The 21,190-nt window shown below is 42.6% G+C and overlaps 1 protein-coding gene across 1 annotated transcript in view; it reads left to right on the top strand.

Moving 5' to 3' along the window:
- UTP20 (UTP20 small subunit processome component) overlaps window positions 1-21,190 on the top strand; it is a 66,006-nt gene that overhangs the window by 15,498 nt on the left and 29,318 nt on the right. Inside the window, exons 15-30 of the mRNA XM_064451942.1 lie at window positions 2,006-2,111; window positions 3,346-3,496; window positions 3,922-3,984; window positions 4,314-4,472; window positions 5,479-5,555; window positions 6,437-6,516; window positions 7,199-7,442; window positions 8,431-8,631; window positions 10,435-10,525; window positions 12,133-12,218; window positions 12,770-12,895; window positions 13,473-13,639; window positions 14,167-14,375; window positions 17,387-17,530; window positions 19,956-20,035; window positions 20,962-21,188. Coding sequence (XP_064308012.1) covers window positions 2,006-2,111; window positions 3,346-3,496; window positions 3,922-3,984; window positions 4,314-4,472; window positions 5,479-5,555; window positions 6,437-6,516; window positions 7,199-7,442; window positions 8,431-8,631; window positions 10,435-10,525; window positions 12,133-12,218; window positions 12,770-12,895; window positions 13,473-13,639; window positions 14,167-14,375; window positions 17,387-17,530; window positions 19,956-20,035; window positions 20,962-21,188 — 2,211 coding nt within the window. The remainder of the gene's footprint in view (window positions 1-2,005; window positions 2,112-3,345; window positions 3,497-3,921; window positions 3,985-4,313; window positions 4,473-5,478; window positions 5,556-6,436; window positions 6,517-7,198; window positions 7,443-8,430; window positions 8,632-10,434; window positions 10,526-12,132; window positions 12,219-12,769; window positions 12,896-13,472; window positions 13,640-14,166; window positions 14,376-17,386; window positions 17,531-19,955; window positions 20,036-20,961; window positions 21,189-21,190) is intronic.

Below are 21,190 nucleotides of genomic sequence, written 5' to 3' on the forward strand. Positions count from 1 at the left end.
TGGTTGTCTTCCTTCTGGCCAGAAAAAACAATGTTTTAACTTAGTTTTCATTGGGCAGGGCAGTGGTTACTCAGGGATTACAAGTAGTTGACCTTGTGCCAAATGTAAGCAAATAATGGAATGCTGCAGGTTTAGTATTCTTCATTCCTTGGTTTGAAAGGGCTTGTCTAGAGTCTGGCTTTCTCCCTTTATAATCCCTTTATTAACGTTCCTAAATGTATCTGCCAGTTGGTTCTGTTGCTTTGTCTTCTCTATTCTTTGTCAAGCATGGTCACTTTTGATTTAGCCCTTTCTTCTGTCCTGTTTGCAGAGCTTGTGTGCTGTCATGGTTATTTTAGTGGCAATGTACTTATTCTAAAAAAGGGAATAGGCAAGCTTTTTCTTTTCTTGGGTCTTATTTTTGGTGGCAGTAGTAGAGGCTCTGCACCAGCTCTGTGTGTGTGCAAGAGGCACGTTGCTATTTCTTCCTTTGCCCATGAGAGAAAAGGAAACAAATGCAACCTGAGTCCTACACTCCTGCCTCCTATTTCCCCATGCTACATTCTTTGCTTGATTTTCCTCACCCTCCTCCCAAAAGAGGGTTGCTGGACACTTTCTTCATCCTTTGGTATTCTTTGCAGCTCCATCATCTCTACAATTCCTTCCTTCACCTTCTACTAGCACCCAAGTCTCCTCTCACTATCTGTGCAAGGCACATACCAGCCCTGTGATCCCTATTTGACCTGCCTGTCCTCTGTAGCTGGAGGCAAAGTGCAAGTCCTGGAAGACCGGGTGTTTTTCCACAGTTGCTGTGTAGTGCAGGGAAGCAGACTTGTGAACTGAGATAGGCCAACAGCAAGTTACCCCTGGCAGCTGTCCAGGTAACTGCCTGTATAGAAGGGCTTGCCCTATTGATCGTATAGGTGTGTCCACAGTGAGGTGGGAGCCATTATCTTTGTCCAGCACAGATACACTACTTCCAAATGATACACAGATTACAGTTTGGGAACCTCTGCCCTTACACTATAGATGCAGAAGGCTTCATTCTGCCATTACTTGCTATTTCTTCTCCTTTCTTTGAGGAGCTCCTTATGGAGGTTAATGGGGAGCAGGATTCAGCACACACCTGGGGAATTAAGCAACTTGGAATAGAGGGAGGTTTGCAAAGGAATAAATGGGAAATCAGTTCTCACTTCCCCTTCTTTTCCATGGCAGCTGGCAGCATTTAAGAAAATTATATTCTTTAAAAACTTTCTTCTGTTTGCCTGGTTTAAGAGCAGTATTTCTTCTGCTTGGGAAGAGGTGGACAGGGGAATTTATTTTATGTTTTTTTAAAACAACCTACTTGCTAACTTTGGAGTGGTGGGGGAAAAGAATTGCCCTTCCCCTTCCTTGGCTGAAAGGCCTTTGGCTCTCCTGTGTGTCTGGGAAACCCTCCATCACTGAAGGATGTTGAGAGGTTTCGGAAGGAGGCACAATTGCTGTGACAAAATTCAGCAAGCTCACCTTCCATCCATTCACTAACAGATGTTCAGTCTTTAACTACATGGGACAGCTTTGAAGGTCTCATACGGTAGCGCATTGCCAAAATGCCAGAGTTTATAGGCACCTGTGTGGTAGCATCAGTATATATTTTTGTTTCTATTTTACATATCAATTTGAGCAGCATTTCTTCATTTCTGAGTGCTGTTTGTAGCATCAAGCTATCTGAGACTCCTGCAACAGTGCTTAGCTCCAGATCTCTCTTTTCTGTGTACATGGGTGTGACAGAAACAGATGCAAACAGGGAGCTGCTCACAACTTTCAATGCTGGCTTGCTGGAGTACACGCTTACTTTGATAGCCAGAGGAGTGTTTCCTTCATGGGTTATGATAATGGTTAGAAAATACACATGCCAGTTCTGGGATCCATATGTTACCCTATTTCTGTGACTCCAGCATTTTCAGGATGGGTAAGCGCCATATAAACACAAGTCATTGAGAGCTGAGTAAATATACAGGCAGTTCTTGTTCTCTCTTTGCTCCAGGAAGCCTGTTTGTGGCCTGCCAAGCTGTAAGTACTCTTCTTAGTTTGGCAGAGTCTTCTGAAATACTCCATTTGTTACCTGTGGAGCGTGTCAGGAGCTTGGTGACGTAAGTAAACTCTGCCTGTTCTGTGATCGTTCATGATTCTCCTTGGTACGGCAAAGAGTTGACTTTGCTTTTATATAGGGGCTTTTTAAATGCCTCTTTGTGTTGCCTGTTCTGTAACACCGACATGTTGCTTCAGTATTGTGGTTATGTAAGGCAGCAATGTTGTAGGCACTGTTTGTTTGGAGAACCAGGTAGATGTAGTGCCTGTTCAGTAACATTTTCTCTGCAAACTGAAGCTTTCTTGGAGAGCTGCAGGGTAGTGTGTCAAATACGTTGGTTCTAGTTTTGCCTAGAAGCACTACTCTTAGTAACTGCGTTACATTATAATTATAAAAAAGACAGGAACAGCACCTTCTGAGTTGTGTCAAAAGCTTGAACTTCTGCAGTCTGTTGGCCGTGCTGGGATTCTGCCATGGCCTTACATACCCATGTGTGCATTCCCTGCAACGGGAGGAGGTTTTGTGCGCTCCATTTTATTTATTGTAACTCTCTTCTACTTAAAATTGGCATGCCTGAGTGGCTGGAGGGATTGAGGGAAACTGTTGAACTCTCTTTAGCAAATCCTGCTGAACTTGTCAGCTCCCATCACTGTTGGGCTGGAGCACCTCCAAATCTTCAGTAGTTTGAGCTTCAAAACATCCTGTTCAGTTAGGAAACCATGGTGCCCATGTCTGAGGCATGATGGAGACAAAATAGCTTGCCCAGATCAAGCAGGAAGCCTTGGCAGTGAGCTCCAGTCTAGTGCTTTTCTGCCAGCTTTGGGCTGGGGGTGTGAAACTCACTTGGGACAAGGGATGTTAGGTAGTAGAAGGAGGTTTTCCTGTGGGCAGGCAGGATTCCTGGTGTGTCACCTAAGTCCAGATTATTTCTTTTTCTGTTGAGGTTGATCAGTGACTGGACATGTGGGCAACAGCAGCAGTCCTTGTCTGACCTGTGCAGATGTATTTTCTGCAGCTGCCTGTGTGTGGGTCCAGCCTGCTAGCCCCAGCGTGGCAGGTCTGATTAGTACAAAGGAGGAATATCATGCATCTTGGACTGTATTAGGAAACTGGGCTTTGAGGCTGTAAGTCAGTGTGTTGGTGAAGTCTAATTTCACAGGCCTGCTGGTGCCAGCAGAGTCTGAAGTCATGTGGAGTTTTCTCTTAATGTTTTGATTGTCACTACTGCCTTATTTTCAAGTACCTGTATTGTTGCAGTGCTCTCTGTATGCTAATAAAATACTCCATTGTTTTAGCACTTTCCCTTCAGACCCCTCTGCCTTGCTGTTGGCTGATCTCTATTACACGAGGTTGGCATTGTGTGGCTGCCAGGAACCCCTTTCTCAAGTGAACCTAATGGACTTGTTTGAGAAGTTGCATCCCAATATTTCCACTGGTGTTTCCAAGGTAATCTGCTTTTTTTGAGCATGTGCAAGATAATTTGTTTTTTAACAACGTAATTTAAGTAAACTGAGTTAAATGACAAAGGCTGAAAGGAGAAACATGAGACTGTGTAAAACTACTAATTCCATAGTACCTGTTTAGGACTGTGTCCATTTCTGAGAGGCTGCCAGGGGCATCAGTTAATAGAGGTTAACTTTTAGCTCTGAGAGACTTGCCTCTTCCCTAGAGGTGAACCAGAGTAGGAGCCTAATGTATTCATTCTGAATTGCCTGCTAGATTACAGGAGCTCATTCATGTCTCAGCTCTAGTGAGAACCCAGTGAAATCAGCCTTCTGTGCAAAACACTCACCTCTGTAGGTGTGTATGCATCTGCATATGTAGCCTGCATTCTCCTGCATGCTTCTGACATATGTTTCCACTTTGGATAGGTCCGGCTATTGACTGTTCGAATTCTAAACCATTTTGAGAATCCCCCTTCTACACAGATTGAGGTAGGGCTAAAACTTTTCATTTAACATTTCAAAGCCATCTGTGTGTGATGCTGTGTGTGAACTGTTTTCCACTTTGCAGAAACAAAGCATGTGTCTGGCAGAGGCTGTCCTCTGCTTTTGTGCTTTCACATTCCAATTCTATCTCTCTATCCCCTGCCTCCTGATCTTTTCAAATGTGTGAATTTTGATCCCTAAGTGGTGGAAGCCAGAGCAAATCCCCTGACTTTGTTCTGTGATCCAAATAGCTGGGACTCTGTGTAGTTTTGTTGAAAGACCTTTTAATGAGAAAAGGATACTCTTAACAAAATGCATGTCATTTGCTTGTTCAGGGTGATGGCACAGGGGAGCTCCAACCAGTATTTGCCATATTGCTCCAAGCAGAACTTGTGCCAGCAACAGTGAATGATTACAGAGAGAAACTTCTCCATTTGAGGAAACTAAGATATGATGTAGTGCAGTCTGCAATACCAAGTGGATCTCTGCAGGAGGTAAGTAGTTATTGTCAAAATGCAGTTGTCACATTCCTTTATTTCAAGAGAACATTCCTACTCTGTCACATGGATTGCAGAGTTTTTAATAAGAGTTCATAAAAAAATTAATTACCTCCCAGATTAGGTTTTAGAAAACTTACTTGTTAGTAGGGATCACAGCTCCCATTGTCCTTGGGACTATTGTGTTCTCTTGAATATTTAGTAGAACAAGAGTGGTATCCAGATAAATGACCCACAACAAGATTTATCAGGTTTTGGTATCATGGAAAGGAAGGCAAATGATTCCAGGGAGAAGTGATTCATGCGCAAATTTAAAATCATGACCTTGCCATACCCTCAGCATGGCTGAACATCGGTAGGATGTTGGTAGGCCATAGGAGAGCCTAGCTTCTGGATCTTACTGCAGGGTAAAAACCTTGTATGCCTGTGACTGTTGAATCTCCACTGCTGCTGAGCTAAAGGGGACCACACTTTCTAGATGTTGGAAGGGTCACAATTTTACTAGACAGATGAATCATGGATTTGGTGGGAGGGATTTTCTTTATTATTTTTGTGGCTGTTGCTGTACCTGTATAATTATTTTTTTACCTTGTAAGCTCTTGTGAGGAAGGGTTGTAGGTCAGTCCTACTGCAATGGAGACTCTGCAGGGCAAACTTTCCTCTTTCTGAGGTCCCTAATGCTGCTACGGTAGCCCTGAAGTTCGAGAGGTAGGCAGGCAATCCAGATCATCTGCCATGCAAAACATAGTTCAGCACATTCATGGTATGTCAGTATGGTGACTAGATCTCAGTGCAGCTTACGGTAAAAGGGCTCTAGATTTCCCCATGCAGCTATGAGACAAGGAATGATGGTGTGTGTGACTTGCTTCATTACTTGTAGTACTTCTGAGAACTTGTTCGATCAAAGTTTCCTCTTTGAGAGCAAGAAAAGTTAGGGGAGGTTGGTTGGTCTTTAACTACTGTTTTTTACATCTCAACAAGGTGGTATTGTGTGTCATTCTAGGTGCCTCTTCGGTATTTACTGGGAATGCTTTATATTAACTTCAGCCCTCTCTGGGATCCTGTAATTGAACTCATAACGTGAGTATATCCAGTTGGATGCTGCAATCTGTAGTTGTCTCATAGAACATTCCTTCCAATGTTCTGTGAATAAAAGCCGAGGTAAAAATGCCCAATTTGGAAAGAACTGTGCATGAGAACCTTCATGTGAAATCTTCTGAAACGAATTTGATCTGTGAAGTAAATCGCAACCTGTGTAGACTTTTTAACTTAGTTTCTGATTTTTTTTCTTACTGCTGAAAGGAACTTGCAAAAAATATAGTCAAATAGCATCAGAGTTTTAAGTCAAAGGTAGCAGGATTTGATTAGTGTTTCACAAATGCTTAAAGGAGCAAGAAGTCCCTCTCAGTTTCCCCATCTCTGACTTTTCTGTCCTTACTGGAAAACCTCTCAATCCTACTAAAGAGTAGGGAAGACTTATTATGGTGACAGCTGAGCTAAGTACCGAAATCAGTGTCTGGTTACAGCATGACTTTATCTTCTTGGGTTTTTTCCCCCTCTGTTGTATGATTAAAAAGGATGGGATTTTCCCCTTCAAACCAGTGAATTAATAAAAAAAACCTAAACCAGCTCTTCAAAAGATATGTCTACACTAATTCTTCCTTTGGTTCTAAATGATGTTACTGTACAGAAGTCAGTAGAACGTTTGAGAACATTTTTACTCAATTTGAGTTCATTTGAAGTCAGGAGATACAACCAGATTATTTTAATAACAATTGACACTTGGAATCCATGGGTAGAGGCAAGGAAGTACTACAGCTGTATCATGCAGATGTCCTGTCTTTGGACACCCACATTAAAGCAGTGATCAAAGCCTCTGATTGGGTTAGTTGTTAACTTGCCTAGTGACGCATGGCTTTTTGTTTTTTCTTTTAATTTCATGCTGTTTTATGCTTTCTTAGTTCTCATGCAAAGGATATGGAGAATAAACAGTTCTGGAAGGTCTTGTATGAACATTTGGAGAGGGCTGCTACCTATGCTGGTAAGTCATGGCTCCTAAACATTGTTGTGACAGAAACCCAGCTAATTGTGAATGACATGACTGTTTTTATGTGCCCCAAATTTATGTGGGGTTGGGGAATTCAGAACCAGTGCTCTTGACTACCAGTGTCATGTCTAGGGCAGGAATGGAGAGGCTTGGGAGAAAACTCTGTCTCCTCCTGTCCTAAACACCAAGAAGTAGATTGAAAAGGCCCCTGCATTACAGGAGGGAGTTGCAGGTTGTGGGAAGCCATGCAGCAGTTTCATCCCTGCTTAAGGCTGGCTCTGCCCAGAACTGATCAGGAACAGCGCTGAAACCTGTATAATAGGGCCAACCATCTTTCTGCTCCTAACATTCATTGGAATTCCTGCAAACAGTGGCTTTCTCAAGCGTGCTTTTGAGGTTTACCTGTGGGTGTTCGGAATCTATGATTTCACAACAGAGCCATGAGCACACAGCCATTTGTGGGCTTCTGTGTTATTAAAGAGAACTGAGATTAATTGACATGGTCATGGCTGTAAGAATACTTTATAAGCAATACAGGTCTTCCAGGTCAGTGTTAAATACAGTTGTCTGAACAAGTACATGTCACCAAAAATATTATTTTCATAGTGGGGGATTGGTACCTTGCCAGTGGCAATTACGAATTAACCTGAAGAGATTTTCTTTATCTGTTCTATAGAATTGGAGCTGCAAAATGAACTCGATGAACAGGAGGAAGGCATTGCTGAAATAGAAAGCGAGAAAATGTCAGGAGGAGGGGTGGGGTCTGTCTTCCTGGAGCAGCTGAGGACTAGAACAGATTGCAGCGACCGGTTGGACCACACAAACTTCCGTTTTCTACTATGGAAAGCACTGGATAAGTTTCCAGACAGAGTGGAGCCTAGGTCAAGGGAACTTTCCCCACTTCTTTTGAGATTTATTAGGTAAGTAAGATTTATTTTTCAGCTGAGAGGACACATTGCTTTCAATGTGTTGCTGAGTTCTAAGTCTATGGGTATCCCATTATAGACTTTATTTCCTGAATGTATAGCTGATGAGATGTCTGTTTCCGGTTAAGATAACCTTTTGATTGAAGTGTGGGTTCTGTTAGAACATCACACAAGAAGGCAGCTGAAATGAAACTAGCAGTACCTTTCTGCTGCTCAGTCTCTCATTTATTGAATTGCGTCTGTCACAGCCTCATTACTCCATTAGGGAGTGATTTCAATGGAAATAAAATTCCTTTTTCTTTTTAAATGAAAACACATTTCATTTTGGAATCATAGAAGACCAAAATATTTTCCTCCAAGATGGGGAGAACACTGGTTTTGTTAGAGGCTGGTTCAGTTTCCTGCCTCTGGAGGGAGAGCAGTGGTGTGCTTGCATGCGTGCACATATCAGTAGTATGACGCACATGGGATAGATGTGATCTCACAGCAGGGGAAGGTTTCAGTTATTCCTTTTCTATGATTAGGAAACCTATGTTTTGCTTGCCTTCCTGGAAAAATTGAACCATAGTGTGATAGGTTAGTTTTCTTGCTTACTCTCACACTGTCATACTCACTGTTCATCTGCCTATTCAAGCAAACACAACCCCCATGCCCTCCACGTAACCTCTTTACAGACCTTTAGTAATTCAGTGATTCAGGTCTCTTTTTCTCCTCTCCACTAGGAACCTCCAGTCTCCTTTAGTGTATTTGGTCACTGCCTTATATCTCTGCAACTTGTAGGCGAAGAAGCATATACTTGCTGAAGTACGCTTCTTTGGGAATTTTTAGCCACGTAGTGTCCCAAGACATAGTGCCATTAATGATGAATATGGTGGATTGTGGAATTTTCAGTTGTCTTGCCCTGAAACCCTGAAAAAATGCTATGCTTCTTAATTCTTTCCTCCTTTTTTTTTTTTTTAAAAAAAAACAAAACAAAACACAGAAATGAGTACTACCCAGCAGATTCATTAGTGGCTCCATCTCAGGATCTTAGAAAGAAAACTAGTGGTACAGTGGCAGCAAAAGAAATACCCAGTGAAGAGGTGAATGATGTTGAAATGGAGGAGGAGGAAGAAGAAAAGGAAGAAGGGGAACCAATTACTATAGGACTACCAAAAAAGAAAACAAGAAGAGCTGCTGCTAAGTAAGTATTTTAGTTTTCCCTTGCTCGTGCTTTCATGGAAGGGCAGATTCAGCAGCTTGATAAAAGCTATGGTTTTAAATATATATTCCTTTTTCTTTTGTTTGCACTTTGTAATTTTTCAATTGATTACCAGCATTTTAGAGTCAGAAGCTCTGCCTGCACAGTGCTAAACATCCAAAGATGTTATCTACTTGCCTGCTGACAGTGTGTGGTTTGTGTTACTTTAACCAAAAATTATGTGGTATTCTGAAGCCATTGTGAAATTTTTGGAGGCCATCATACCTGCATTCCCCTGGCTTCTCTGTGTGTACCTGTTGATCTTATAAAACCATGGGCATTGCCGAACACTTTGAAAAATGAGGCTCTTCATTTAGTTATTTTAATATTTGGATTCTGCAATTGCCTACCTGTTACAAATCTTGGTCCTGGACTACTTTTTAGGGACAAAGATTTTTATTTGGTAATGTTTTAGACTGAAGCTACACGCTGTTGTAATGTCATTGTTTGCAGTGCTGAATACATGGAAAAAATTACTCTCTGTATTAATTCTCCACAATTTCTCTAAATAGAGTCTTTTATTCTGATGACCTCTGTCAAACATCTGTTACAAATACATCAAAGATTTGTATTTTGCCACTTCTTCTGCAAAGAGTGGCCCTTGTAATGACAGAGAACTTAAAAATATCACCTTATGTGTTGGAGTACAAGTATTTGATATGTAACCTGAATTGTCTTTTAACTCCAGGTGTTTCTTTTTGTTCCCAGATTCTGGCTCGTGTCTGTAAATTAGCAACAATTAAAATACAGTGACAGTCCAAGATTTCCCACACACACCTCCCAAACTCCATCTCAAAATGTCCATGTATTTAAATGGAAACATTGGTTCCTGGTAGTAGTAACACAGGCATAAAAGATCTATCGGAGGTGTGTTAATGGGTTTTGGAGTTACCTCCCCTTGTCTTTGCCCTGGACAGTTCATGCAGTCAGGCCTGTGTCGTGGTTAGGAGAGCTCTCGTGGGGCTGCACCCTGTGGCCCACAAGGTCTGGTTGAGGCAGTGGGAGGACCCATGCCTGCCCTAAGCCTGGTGTGGCGTTGCTGGAAGGCATCGTACTCATCCTTTGGCTGATCTCAGCCATGCAGGAGGGTGGCCCAGCTGTGTGTCTAGAGAGTTTAGTGTAAACTATCAGGGGGATCAGCTGGATGAGGACAGCTTCTGCCGACCCCACAGTGCATAGGGTAGAGGAGAATCTCACACCTTCCTTATCCTGGTCATCTCTCTCCCTTCCCACAAAGTGGAGCTGGGGCAGATGTGGGGTGATGCAGCCACTTCTAGAGGAACTGGCTCCCATCTTTGCTTGCAGCCCAGCATAAGTCCAGCACAGCCTGTGGCTAAATGCAGCCCTTCATGTTGATAGGAGAGAAATGAGCACCAGTTAAGGGCAAGTAAATAAAGAGGTAAATTCCCTTGTTTGGTGTTCCAGGCTGGGCTGGCAGAGAGAAGTAAGCCACATCTTGACTGTTTGTATTCCTTTCTCATCAAAAGCTGAGCCCATCTAGTGCTGCTGAGGAAATAGCCTCCGTGCAGTGAAGTGATATCTGGAAGGAGCTGCTTAGGAAGGGGAACAGGATACCTCTTGTTCTATCTCTGAAATGGAAGCCTGTAGACTTGGAATCCTCCTGTGTTGGGGTTTTTTTTTTTTTTCCTTTCTTATTAATTTCCATAAAACTTCCCCATTTGTTTATGATAATGCAGGATTGTCTCTCCTGGTCATTTAAAAAAAATATTTTATTTTGTTTTACAGGCAACTAATAGCCCATTTACAAGTTTTTTCTAAATTCTCGAATCCTCGTGCATTGTATCTGGAGCAGAAGTTGAACGCATTATATACCCAGGTGATGCTATTTGCTGGCTTTTAGAATTACTGCTAATAAATGAACCCATTCTTATTTGAATGCAGTGTCTGAGACTGCAGAAACCTGTAGTTTTCTGAACCCAGCCATGATAGCTGAAAAAGGAGCTGTCCTTGAGAGAGCTTCCTAGCAGGCTTCACTTGAAATGAGCCTCTTTAGCAAAGACCTGCTTGAGATACCTGGCTTAGTTTTCCAGGAGTGGCTCATGCAAACAGATCTGGCAGCAGACAAGCAGTAATCTTTGGCAAGGTGGAGAAGTGGCTGTAGAGGAAGTCTGTTCCACTTGCACAGCAGGTGGAACCCCCTCTTGGGGGTTCAAAGCTTGGGGAAGACCCAAGAAAATTTATCCTTGTCCTACAGAGTTGTGTCTACAAAGAGTATGGTCAGTGTGAACAACAGATCATTTTGCATCATAAAAGAAAACAGAATTTCTTCTTGAAGAATATTCAGTTTGATAAGATTTCTTCATGAGGGATTTCCCTGAAGGAATTATCAAAAATATGACTCTGAAGAGGGATCATAAGTGTTTATCCTACACTGCTTACAAGGGTGTTTTATTAATTTTACTGGGTTTAGTTGGTTCCTGATTTGTGGGTTTTTTTCAGATCACTGGGCTTTGGTCCAATTGTTCCCGATATGTGTTCTCTGAGGCTGTGGTTGTGGGCTGTGTTAAATGGTACAAACCTGTTAGTTCCCTAGGTTTCACCTGGCACCTGGTGTGGGAGTTGGAAGGTCCATTCATTAGTCCCCAAATTTCAGAATCTCTAATGAGCATCCACTCTGTTTCAGTCAACCTCAGAGTTTTGCTTAGGACAAGAGTTGGCCCATGTGTTGGCTTACAATAATATTATTAGGAAAATATTGAACAGGTGTGTATGGGTCAAAACAGCATGTGAATACAGCCTGACATAAGAAGAGAGGTTACTCCATCGCTTACTGTTTGCCATTTCTGTGTCTTAGCATACGTATTGTTATGGCTGGTGTGTCTGTCTGGCACAGGGATGTCATGGAAAAGTGACCTTTGATGATTCTAGCCTGTGCTGTTTGGTAGGAGACTGAAGAACGGATAAGGATGCTGCTTGGGGAGATTATTTGTATTTCATAGTGCCTAGATTATGAGGAGTCATCTTTGAGAGAGGGCAAATCTCAGTGCAACCTTGCGTATCAAGTCTTATGAGTATTTTGTGTTTGTCACAGGGAAGAGATACAGGTGTCTTGGGATGGTTTGGGTAGTCTGCTTTTTAATCCAGTCTTCCCAGATACACAGCTGGTAACTGGTTTTGGAAGTTGAAAATGCAAGCTGACAGTGGTCCAAAAGACAATTATGAAAAACCAAATAGTATAACTATCCTATGCAGATGGGGGAGGAAAGTATATATGAACTACCAGCAACCATGTCCGCTCTTTATGAGTGACAGTTGTATATTTGCATCTTGGCTTTATACTGGCAACACATACATTCTGTTTCCATTTTGATAAGTTAGTCCAAAACCTGCTAGAGCTTGGATCCTTTGGGTTGTTCCACTATTTTCAGTAAGCATTTCTGTCTTCTAGACAGGGACTCATTTTTTTTCTTTTGTCATTTGCAGTTACTGTCCCATCAAGACCAGAATGTACAGAGAATAGCTCTTGACTGTATAATGACATACAAGCATCCTCATCTACTGCCATACAGGTAAAAGCTTTTATATTATTTCAGCATTGGTGCATGAGCCTGCTGTCATATCAAAATACTGCTTGGGGTCAGTTGCCTCAAAGAGAGAGCCTTTCCTATATTTGTTGAAGACATATGTATAAACTTTAATTTTAGCCAGCTGCATATTTCCTATCTAAAACAGAAACAGGGTCTTGAGGTTGGTCAGTGTCTCTTTTTTGTTTACAGGAAAATGGCAACACTTTCATTCTGTCCCAGAATAGTGTGTGCTTAGTAGTTGCATCATTTTCAATGAGGCCTTTTGTACTGATGATTTTTAACCACTCAGAGAAAGTGACAGCATAAAACTGTAGTTTGTGGTCGAATAATCTCTTCAGAATGTGTCCAGGAGGTACCTTCCTACATAATTATCTTGGACTTGATGGCTTTTAAAATGTTTTTTTGCTAAAAGGGTGGGAACATAGTACTTTTATATTTTATATACAGCATAGATTAGATAAGTAGGTAGTTGGATATAGATGTGTGTCTGTTATAACCCCTACCTGCCCTCAAATAATGTTTATTGCTCTCAGGGAGAACTTGCAAAGGCTACTGGAGGACAAGAGTTTTAAAGAAGAAATAGTCCATTTCAGTATTTCTGAGGAGACCGCAGTAGTAAAAATGGAGCATCGACCAGACCTCATCCCTGTTCTTATGAGGTGTGTCATGAAATGCGAGTTTAAATGTTTTGTGTCAAAGTACCACGTGCAGAGATGTAAAGCTGCTGCTTCTCATTTTAAGCAGTTGAGATAAACCTATAGTGAATGGTGTAGTTTGACAACTTATATGGTTTCCTTATTAACACATTTATGTAATGTGTTATGTAAATGATGTTTTCTTTAAAAACTCCGTTTTGGTAAACACTGTTTCTTCTAAGGCTTACAGAGAACTGTGAGAGTGTTTCAGTTCACTGTTGCCACTTATTAAGATGCAGTGTGCAAGTTATGATGCAGGTTGCTGCTTGAGCAGTATCTTCCCTCAAGCTAGCCTGGAGGTGTTCTAGTTTTATACCTGCAGTCTCCAGCAAAGCTTCCATTGTAGTAGCAGAAGCAGATCTTTCACTGGGATGTTTTAGGGCAATGTGTAGTAATTCAGTGGGGACCCTGAAGGAGGGACTTCTGCTCAGGTTGCTCTCACTAGAGAGTATTTTTAAACAGAATTTCTTCCTGGAGAATAAGAGACTAGGAAACAGATGGTTTGCCAAAAGCTAATGCAACCTCTTTTTGGTTCTTGAAGAATTCTCTATGGCAGAATGAGAAACAAAACAGGGAGCAAAACACAGGGCAAGTCTTCAGCAGGCACTCGCATGTCGATCGTTCTGCGATTTCTTGCCGGCTCACTGCCAGAAGAGATACGGATGTTCTTGGATCTGCTCTTTGAAGCTGTGAAGCAATTCAGTAATGGTAGGTACAGGCAGTAGAAGCTGGGGGGTATGGCGCTTCCTGACCTGTAGAGATATGGGGGGATAAATATGCTTAGTACTGTTAGGTGCTTCAGTTTGTCTCTAATAGTGCCTTGGAAGGGTGAAAGTAAACTTTTGATAAGGACTGGGATTGCCCTGTGCTTTTCCTTACAAAGCATGATTGCTCTGTTTTACAGGGCCAAGGTCAGAAAAGCTGAATGACTTGCCACAACTGTGCAAGTAAGCTGTAGCAGGCCAGGAATGAGCAATCACTAGCATCGTAGGCTAGCCTGAGTATGATGGCAATAAACAGAGGTTGTAAAGTGCTCTGCTACTGTAGCAGTGGAAGACATCTGAGTTGAGTGTCATAGGAGATGGAGACCTAGAGTTGTCCTTATTTAGAAAGCTGAATGTGAGGAGCTGTAATTTAGGGTCAGATTATACTTTTTTTCATTAAAAAGTCTTTTTGGTAGTGGGTATCTTGATAGTGCTTGTCTAGGTAAGTTGCTGTCCCTTTGCCTATCACAGGGCCTTGCCAGACTGCAGTGCTTCGAAGTATGTCAGAGCTGGATTTAGCTAAAGTCCTGCCTCTTGGGCGTCAGCATAGCCTCTTCAATGGTCTCGAAGTTGTGTTGAAAAACATGGGACATTTGATCCATCAGTACTTGCCTGAAATTCTACAGATTCTGCTCTGCATGACGGCTGTGGTAAACTGCATCCTCCAGCAGAGAGAAAAGGTATGATATACAAACGTACATGTGAATTAACTTCCTTTCCCTCCTCCTCCCCTTAGTTTGCACATGTACACCTACCTTTGCTGATTCAGATAAAGCTAAGTTTAATGCCAGCATGGAGTAAAGTTTAGCAATTAGGTGTCAAATAGATGTCAAAATAGAGGCCAATTACATTTTTCTGAAAGTGCTGCAGGTTTCAGGCAGTGCAGGCAGAGTTAATACATTTAGAAAGCTGCTTTGCATTGTATTTTTGTTTGAGTTACTGAAAAGAGAGTTGGAGGTGATCTCTGTGCATTGCTACCTCCCTGCTCTGTGGACAGATGGGCATGAGGGAAAGGTAAATGATTTGTTGTAAGGCCCTAACAAGATCTTATGGCTGGAAGTTGAAATTGCCCTTAACAGTGTAGTTTCTTGGCTGCAAGGATAAAACATTTGGGCAGAGGAAGGAGAGGATTTAAAGTTCCTTGCCTGAGGACTTCAGAGCAAGACTTGTTTTGAGATGTTTTGTAGCAGTGCCTAGACCCTAGGGGAGCTCAGCATTGTGGATCATCACGGTGATTATCTACAGTGATTCTCTCCTGCTGTGGGACACAGCGAGAACATGGCTACCAGCCATGCTTTCAGCACATTAGAAGCACATTCAGCTCTGTATCAGGAGTAGTTATGCTAATCCAGTGTCACAATTTGGGTCTTAGCCAGGTATCTGCAGAGCACTACGAATGGTTTTTTCCCTGCTGTGCAATGGCTGTACATGCAGAAGGGGTCAGGTGAGGAAAACATTCTGTTAAAGATTGCCTGCGCCTAAAGACGGGGCATATTGGCATACTGCTGCTGTGTGTCCAGGAGAGCAGCGCAGAGATGCCTGAGCTCTAGCCCAGATAGCTGAGGGGGTCTGTTGCCAGGTCTTTGGAAGCTATGACACTGAGCCAGGCTTTTCTGCCTTTCTGAAACTAGTGCCTTTGCCAGGCTTCACAATCCAAATAGGAAAAGGAAAGCTCAAGTCTGGTCCAGTGAAGAGCACGATCATATATTAGGTGAGAAACAAGCAAACTGCACAGTCATCGTCATCACTGCGGTGTTGAAGCGAATTATGAGATGATAGCCAAAGTGGCGTGTTGGAAGGAATTATGTGATGATAGACTGAGCAAGTGGCGTTAGGTAATGAATGCTTTGTCACTATGTGGGCGTGTTCTTGCTAAGACCCATCTGTGAGTATTTGAGGCTAGAACTTGTCTTGAAAACAATCCATTAAACAAAGCAAGCCCTTGCATTTAGGCAGCATCCAAGGTCCCATAGCTTGCCTTCAGGCTGCGCGGAACCTCATGACTCTCTTCATTTATGAAGAGGATAAGCAAATTTTAGGATGGGCAGCATCCCACAGTCTGACTTGAGCAAGGGATTGCACGTGCCTACATGTTTTAAACTGAGGAAGGAAAAATGTTACTTCATTCATTGCTGGGATAGTCACATTTTGCTAGGGTTACTACAGTAATCCTGTCATCACTGTGTAATGTACAGAGTGAGTCTGTCATTTGTCTGAACTTATTTAGCACTTCATTAGCCCCTGAAATGTTAAAAGCTCAAGGAAGAGTGTGAGAAATCTATTTATCTTGTCTAATGATTAGAAGACATTCTTGGAGTTTGAGAGTAATTTATTGCAAACTGATACTGCCTGGAGTGTTAAACATCAACTTTGACTGTTTTAAGCCAAGTTATTCATTCACCATTTCCTACTGTTTGTGTTCAGTCATGAGTTTCTTTGTCCTCTCAAACTTGATCTCAGAGGATTGCTTTTATGGCAACTGAACAGTGGGAGACCCAAAATCATTTTGCTAAGCAATCGCAGCCTGGTTAGTGCTCTCTTTGGCCCTTCAAGCAGCATATTTGCTGCCTGGAAGCTGACTGCACACCATTACTACACATTCGGCACAGCTTCGGAGGTCATGGGCAACAGCATGCTTGGTTGCTTTTCCACCATCTCCTCTGCCTTTTTACCTGTGATTTTGGGTGCAAAGGGAGCATGGCAGTCTATTGGATGGTAGAGTCTCGTGTCTTCAGAAGTCCATACGTACATCAAATTAAAAAAATTGTGATGTCTTCCAGTGAGGCTTTGACACCAAAGCTGCTTTGCAAAATAAGAGTACAGATGTTTATTCTGTGTGGTGGATCGTGATATGTACTGGAGACCCTGAGGAACCCAAGACATAGCTCCAGTCTCAGACAGTGGCCTTTATTTGCTCTGATATGGCACTGTTGTTTCTGAGACTGGAGTTCAGTACCTGTGCACTGTGAAGCTACCTCATGTGTTTGTGCTGTCCGCATTGCACAGTAGGGAAATAATTTAGATTACTCAAGTCAAGACCCTTCTCCAGAAGAGTCAGAATGCAGCAGTGCATGAATAACTTCATGATTAGCTGCATGACTGACTTCCTTACTAAAATGTTTTCCCCAAGAAAGGCTATGGAACCTAAATGCTCAATGGGTACAGGAAGCATCCACCTGTAATCAAATGCTGTACTCCTACCTGCGCCATTGGAGGACGTGATTCACATTCTTGCCTTCTCTATTCTTCCCCCTTCTCCTTGTCTGTTGATTTCTTTTCTCCCCAGTAGATCTCAGTGTGCAAAGTACAACTTTGCTTTCGAGAGCTGATTTGGGTCCTTGCCTGTGTAAAACAGAATTATTTAAGTGTCAGGGCTGGAAATGTAACTGTGTTGTAGCTTTTTGCATTTTGTCCAAAAAGGGCAGATGCTACTTCAAACCTGTATGGATTTTCATGAGCTGAAGGACTAAGTGCAGGAACAGGCACCCTTTAGAAAAGTTTTGGTCAGCTGTGAGAGGTAGTTTGCTACTGTGAGCAAGTTGCAGGAGAAAACCGAAGAACATTGTGGTAGTTCCAGCAAAGGTTGTGTCTGTGGTCAGTGAATTGCTGTATTTAATTTCAGAGCAAGCTTGTAGTAGTTGTTCTGCAAAGGTGTTACTGGGGGGCTGTGGGCTTTGTTTTGTTTCTACAGGTCCAACCTAGGTTGATTAATCCACTGAAGAACTTGAGACGTCTTGGACTCAAGCTTGTGGTGGAGTTTTTCTCTGATTATGAGACCTACAGCTTTAGTGTGGAAGAGATTGATGCAGTTTTCCATGCAGTGGTATGGCCTCAGGTAAGTATTTCTTGTTCTTCCAAACAGCTTTTGTGTACCGTGTACTATGCAGAGAACTTCAGCTGTGCTGGAGTCCATTGTGTCAGCTATGTCTGTCACAAGATTGGATGCAGCCTTAGACGGATTCTGGCATTCTGATGTGTCTGTGCAAGGCCAGTTTCTTGGCTCGTGTCTGATTAGTCCTGGAATAATCAAGTCACAGGCTAAAGTACAAATTAATACACCTGAATAAAATGGGTGTTATTTCTTTGTTCTTTAACCACAGAAGCAGACTTCTTCCCTGGGTGCTTCAGGGAAGCAAAATAATACTAGTCGCTTCTAGGCACACTTTGCTACTGTTCTGTGTGACAGTTGTTGGGCCTGTGGTAGGGGTCTGCAAAAGCAAATGCTGCTGCAGGAAAGGAAGGACCCAGCAGGGTCTGTCAGTGGGCAGTGTGCTCTTGTGGCTGTCTGCTGGGAGACGCATGTGAGCACAGTGACAAAGCACAGGGTTGTGGCCTTCATCAGAGAAATTCAGATCACCTCTGAGTTGGGAAAATGCACTATTGTGAGAGGAGGAGAGAACACAGTATTTAATTTTAAATTGTGCTGGCTTTGTCAGAGCACCGGCCTCTGAAGTTATCATGGAATGCATGTACCAGCTGATGGGTTGCCTCTGATCTAAAGGCAGTCACGTCTACCCAAAGGGTAACTGAGCAAGATGGGCTGACTCCAACAGAGCTCTTCTGCTAAGACTTTTGAGGTAACCAAATGCCCAACTTCCTTGCAGCAGCAGAGTGTCAGAGAGCTCCAGGAGTAACTGCTGTGGTCTGTGAAACCCCAGATCTGCTTCTCTAGACATGTTTGTTTACTGCTGCCCTGTTTCTCTGCTCTACAGTATGTGATGTATAGTATGTATAAGTGGACAGACAGTAGATAAAATACTCTCAGGCAGTGCATATGGCTTTGTGTTTTACTGGGCTGAGCAACAAGGAGTTGTATGTTCATGGTTTGTCCATGGAATTTTTTTAAGGCCAGGGTGCTACGTGGCCAAAGCAGTGAACATTTATTGCAGTCCCAGCGCAGTTCAAGCATGTGGTTCAGGCTTTAGGGTCAGCAAAGCACTTGATGCTTTTGGGAGCATTACGTTTAGAAACACAGTACATCTGAACAAGATGTAAAATTGTTGTTAAACAGTTAGAATTCCTGTTGTCCTTATAGGTGTCAGGACAACAGAGATGGTTTTGGAGCTTGGATGGTAGTATGATCCAGAAGCTCCCTCTGGAGGGAGTCTCAACCAGTGAACTCCATGAAGATTTGGTTTTGGCAGAAGAATCAGTTGACTTGTGTACTTCTGATTTTTTTAAGGTTATGAAACTGAGGTGTATAAAAGCTTGTGGAGAGGGCAAATTGTTTTAAGCCTATTGTACTGGGAGCTGGAGATTGCTGCTCTTCATAACCGAGGAGTTTGCTGCAGAGGCTCAATATTGTTAGTCTGCACAGCAGCATTCCTGCAGGATTGGATCAATGGTTTACGCTTCATTGTACATCATTCAGAAAAGCTGTTTTATGCAGAGCAATAACGTTAACAGCCTGTGGGGGCAGGAGAAGTTTTCTAAGACCCTGGCTATGGCGGTCAGGCCTACCTTCTTTTTCTGTTATGGTCAGGTCTTGAGCTCAGACTGAGCTAGTCCAAATCCCATATGCACCATCCTGCCTATTGCCCCAGAATGCACTGGAGCCTCTTCTGCCTGTGTGTTCACCAACAGTGCCCTGCTGACAGCCCAGCTGTGGTCTGGGTGGAAACCCAGCTGCGTGACTTGTGCGCAGCCTGTTGGGTTGCAGAGTGGGAGAGGAGGGAGCCAGACCTGTGCACTGGGTGTCTTGCCTGTGTCCAGTCATGTGAAGGAGCAGTAGCTACTCTGTGGGGCTTAGACTGGGCAACTCTTTGGTGGAGTTGTTTTGGACACAGAACCCTGTTCCGAGATCCCATTCCCAGGGTGCGGTGTGGTGCGGTGCAGTGCTTGAGCCCCTCCCTGAGCAGAGAGGGTACTTTTTATAGCAGCAAGGCCACGGAAATAGAACAGATACTGGAATGGCAGGTGCTGCAGCCAGGGTGTAGGAAGTGTTGGAGAAGTGAGTCTTGGGTGTCATGTTTGAGATCTCATAGGTATGTCCACAGAGGCTGCTAGGTCTCTGCAGTAAATGTGAGGCTCCATGGGGAGCCAGCTTCAAGGGGAGGGCAAAAATAGTAGCTGGAATAGTGTATAAATAGGAGTGAGATGATGTAAGAGTGATTCCACAAATACTGAGGGTGCTGGAAAAAATGATGAAATTACTTTCTAAAAGAAGGTAAACTATAGATTATAGTGAGGTCTTTGTTAGACATGAGGTTTTTTAAGTGACTTTACTTATGTTGCATTGCTATCTGATTTTTCTCTTTTAGGTCTGCAGATTGGCTTCAGAGAGTCAGTATTCTCCAACTTTTCTGCTCAAACTCATTCACACCTGGAGTAAGAATCCCAGGTAAGTGTTCTTTTTGCAAAGCAGCATAAGGATTTCTTCTGAGTACACAAAATTCAAGGAAGAAAGAGCACACTAACAGGTTATGGATAATTGCGTCAAAACCCATATTTTCTTTTTCCATTAGACTTATTCTTTTGATAGCAGTCCAGATGCAGTTGTGAAGCTTTACAGTTTATGCAATTACTGTCTTTTTATTGGACTGCTTTTCCTGTATATGAACAACCAAGCAGACATGTAGCCCAGACCTAGCTGATGGGTGAGGAGGAGGGCTGACTTATTAGAATATGTCTGTGTCTTGACCAGTGGTCTTAGTCTTGGGAGGTGGGGAATCTGTTTTACAATACATCATTTCACTCATGTTTTTGATTCCCTATTTCTTTTTATTTTATGAAACAATGTGGGCAGGTTCCACACAGAATCTTTGACTGAAATTCTGACACTGGAAATTGTAAGAGAGCTTTTTTTTTTCATGCAGATACTGGGAGAAATTCTAACTCAGCTGTCTTGAGTGATTTTTTTTTTTTTTTAACCTCTTTCACACACTCACTACTTTACCTTTGCCAAAGTATCCAGTACCTGGTTTAAGACATGTCATTCGTAGGTGTGAACTTGTATGCAAACTTCTGTAAAGAATAGTATTGGATCATTAGGTTAGAAACAGGCTAAAAGGAGGCTTGGACAAACATCTGTGGAGAAAGGGTTAAGTTCAGATGATTCTATCTTGAAGCAAGGACCTGATAACCTCTCAACCTCCATTCATTCTGTTTTTCATGACACTGTTCTATGATTTTTTTTTTTTGCAACCCCCCCCCCCCCCCCGTTTGAAGTAGAAGATAGTAATTCTCTTTTTGTGTGACTTTTTGCACAGAATTATGAAGTTCTAAACTTAAATTTTCAGCCTACCTTTTTTGTAATCTTTCTCTCAGGTATTTCCCCTTGCTGGCCAAGCAGCAGCCAGATCACCCAGAGTGTGATATACTATCAAATGTGTTTGCTGTCCTGTCAGCCAAGAATCTGTCTGAGGCCACATCCAGTCTTGTGATGGACATAGCTGATAGCCTTCTCAACAGCCCAGATTTTGAACCCACGGAACAGGTTTCCAGTTTGAATGTGACTGACAGTGTTGTCGTGGTCACTGGAGACGTGACAGAAGGT

This window comes from Phalacrocorax carbo, chromosome 1 (genome assembly GCF_963921805.1).
Source record: "Phalacrocorax carbo chromosome 1, bPhaCar2.1, whole genome shotgun sequence".
Classification (NCBI taxonomy): domain Eukaryota; kingdom Metazoa; phylum Chordata; class Aves; order Suliformes; family Phalacrocoracidae; genus Phalacrocorax; species Phalacrocorax carbo.